Source organism: Monosiga brevicollis, genomic scaffold, assembly GCF_000002865.3.
Source record: "Monosiga brevicollis MX1 MONBRscaffold_5 genomic scaffold, whole genome shotgun sequence".
NCBI classification, from domain to species: Eukaryota; class Choanoflagellata; order Craspedida; family Salpingoecidae; genus Monosiga; species Monosiga brevicollis.
Window position 1 is genome coordinate 153,264 of NW_001865042.1, and position 3,151 is coordinate 156,414.

Consider the following 3,151-nt stretch of genomic DNA (forward strand, 5'->3'; position numbering starts at 1 on the left):
CGAGAGCACCTGCTGACCTGCCGTCCCATCAAGCGACACAACGCCCTTCGCGACGAGATGGGCCGCCTGCTCAGCCCAACCCCCGACCACCTCGCAAGCCTGCATCAAGGTGGGCGCTGCCCTTCGCCGAGCCGAAAAGGAGAAGCGCGACTACTACACCGGTTTCAACCATGGAAAAACTCTGATCGTCCCTGCGGCGATGACGACAACCGGTGGGTTCGCCTCCTCCTTTGTGGATCTGCTTGGTCAGCTCGCCCGCTGCGCCGAGGCCCGTGGTGTGTACCAGCCGGGGCTGGATGAGGCCTTTGTTCCTCGGTGGAAGGGTCGCTTTGCGGCGCTGGTCCATCAGATGAACGCTGACCACATCCAGCGCCACTTTGGCGGTGTCTGCCTGCGCTCGTCGTAGGTAGGCACCGCCTCGGGGGTCCCTCTGTGGGGATCCCTGTGTGCACCTGTCGCTCCCTTGGTGGTTCCTCGTTGTGTCTTTTGATGGCTTGACTTGTATTTTTGTTTTAATTTTGCTTTAATTTTTGCTGAATTTTTGCTGAATTTTTGTAAGGTCCTTTGTATGATGTCTTTTTCTTCTGTGGCCGGTTGTTTTCCTCAATCCGACGTTGTGTCTCGTTGGATGTGAGCGTGCCGTGGTGTTCATTGTGTTTGTGCTGTGATGGCTTATACTTGTGATGTGTGACTGCCCTTTTGGGTGTCTTGTGTTTGAAATGGCCGTATCTCTGGTTATACTTGGTCGTTTTGTACGATTTTTGTTGAATGCCTGCTACACAGTTAAGACATATTAGAGGCACAATCTGAGATGGTATACTTTACCACGTTGTGTGTCCTCTGGTACTTGATGTTGTCCCACCTTGTTGTGTAACATCTTGCTGTACCATCTTGGTGTATCATCTTGTTGTGGCATCTGTTGGTCCCAACAGATTGCTGATATCGCTTCCACCTGTCATTTGATGCCGACAAGGCTCGTGCCGTGATTGGTAATTCTGAGGTTCAGGCCGTGCGCGACCTCTTGGTACCGCCCGGGCTGACCCCGTACATTGCTTCAACACCCGCCTCCACGTCTACACTGGCACCAGCCACGGCTGCGAGCTCCCCAACCGTGTCCTTCACCAAGGGTGAGCTCCCCAAGGCGTTGGCGGCCACGAAGGGCGTCACCGATCCCTATGGTTGGTCTGGTGAGCTTCTTGCCTCCATCTACCGCATCAAGGAGCACTTCAGTCAAGTCTTGGGCCCACGCCAGGGTTCTACCAGCGACCCGACTGCTCCTTCTGATGGAGACGCGCCTCAGGGCCCCACCACCGCCACTGGAGGTCCTCAGGTTGCCTTGAACAAGATCTTTCACCACATTGCCAACAACACCGTGCCCGAGTCGATTCGACATGCCCTTTGCTCCATCAACTACACTATCCTGGAGAAGGCCAATGGCAAGTTTCGACCCGTGGGCACGGATTCCATCTTCAACAAGGTTGTCAACCGCGCTCTGCTCGAGCAACAGCAGCCCCATATTGCCCACTTGCTACAGGCCAGTCCAGAGCTGGCCGTCGGAGTCAAGGACGGCATTTCAGCAGCGGTTGGCATGGCCTTTGGTGAGCTTCAAGCCTGTGAGTCTACCCCGGGCTGGACCATGCTCTCCCTCGATTTCAAGAGTGCCTTCAACTACACCGACCGAGCACGGCTGCCGAGATTGTGGCCGACAAGGTCCCTGGCCTCTTGCGCGCCTTTGAACGACACTATGCTCGACCCACTACCCACTGCATTGTCGACAAATTCTTCAAGGTGATTGACATTGATGTTGGCCAAGGCATTGTGCAGGGCAACGAGCTATCGCCCTTCTTCTTTGCCCTGTACTCCTGTGAGGTCCTGGGTCTCCTCGACACCACCACTGACTACCGCTGCAAGGTCATCAAGTACCTCGACGACATTGTACTGATGGGTCCCGCGGAGGACGTGGCGGCCGACGTCGAGATTGTCAAGGCTCGTGCAGAGTCTGCTGGCCTTCATCTGCAGCCCAGTAAGAGCCGCTTCTACATGCCTCGCCACCATTCGGCTTCCATCACTGCTATCAAGTCTGTATTGCCAGATGCCGTGCGCGAGACGGCCAACACGGGCATGACGGTCTTGGGAACGCCGATTGGCCGTCGCGAGTGGATGAAGAAGCAGCTGAACGACAAGGCAAAGCACATTGCTGGCAAGCTCAATGACATGCTGACGACCGGTGTCTCGCTTCAGGCCCTCCTCACGGCCGCAGTACGTGCCTAGCCTCATCAACCACCTCTACACGCTGCCCCCAAGTCTCACGTCGGGCTTGTCCGAGCTCTTGAACCGTGCTTGCAAGGACACCTTTGTCAAAGCCTTTTTTGCCAAGGTAAACCTGTCTGCACCGGCTGGAGCTGAAGGTCATGACGTTACGCTGGAACAGCTCCTTGAGGCTCGCCTCTTCACACGGGCCAACACCGGGGGCTTTGGCCTGCACGACTTGGTTGAGCGCGGTCCGGTGGCTTATGTCTGCAACATGGCCAAGCTGGCCACTCGCTACCCTCGGGTCTACGATCGACTCTTGAAGGATGCATCGAGGGCTGCCGACTTTGAGGTCCATGTGCAGCGAGCTGGCTTCCAGATGGCCACGGTCAAGGACGCGGCGACTCAGCGACCAGCTGAGATCATTGCCTTTCGCTCCAAGGCGGCACTGGACGACCTGATGGCCAAGTGCGCGCTGGACCTGCAGCAGGCATATCTGGCCTCACGCGAGTGGGGCGTCAGCACTGTCTTGACCATGCGGGGTCGAGACAAGTTGCGTCGATTGAGCGACACGACCTTTGCCATTGCGGTCGTGTCCATGATGGGTTTTGGCCTGCATGAACTCATCAACGTTTTTTTTTTTTTTACATCTTGGCGTGAACCACGTTGTCAGACAAAATCTGCAACCCCGCTCCTTGCGGCCCGCGTTTTGGCGGCGCCCTCGCTCCCACCGTGTCCGCTCGCTTGCTCGCTGCTTGCCCCGCGGACATGGCCACTGAGTCCGGCGGCGAGGATTCTTGGACCCAGGTCCGCGGTGCTAAACGCCCGAGTGCCGAGTCACCTCCAAGCAACACCACCACCTCGCCTTCCCAAACTCATCGTTCTGCGAAACACACGAAAC

The 3,151-nt window shown here is 56.9% G+C and overlaps 1 protein-coding gene across 1 annotated transcript in view; it reads left to right on the forward strand.

The window, feature by feature from the left end:
• The window catches only part of MONBRDRAFT_31632 (uncharacterized protein), a gene marked incomplete at both ends in the record, with an annotated part of 12,933 nt that overhangs the window by 4,522 nt on the left and 5,260 nt on the right, over positions 1-3,151 (forward strand). The window contains 4 exons of the mRNA XM_001744020.1: positions 58-340; positions 974-1,582; positions 1,660-2,229; positions 2,261-2,881. Of these exons, the coding sequence (XP_001744072.1) occupies positions 58-340; positions 974-1,582; positions 1,660-2,229; positions 2,261-2,881 (2,083 nt within the window). The remainder of the gene's footprint in view (positions 1-57; positions 341-973; positions 1,583-1,659; positions 2,230-2,260; positions 2,882-3,151) is intronic.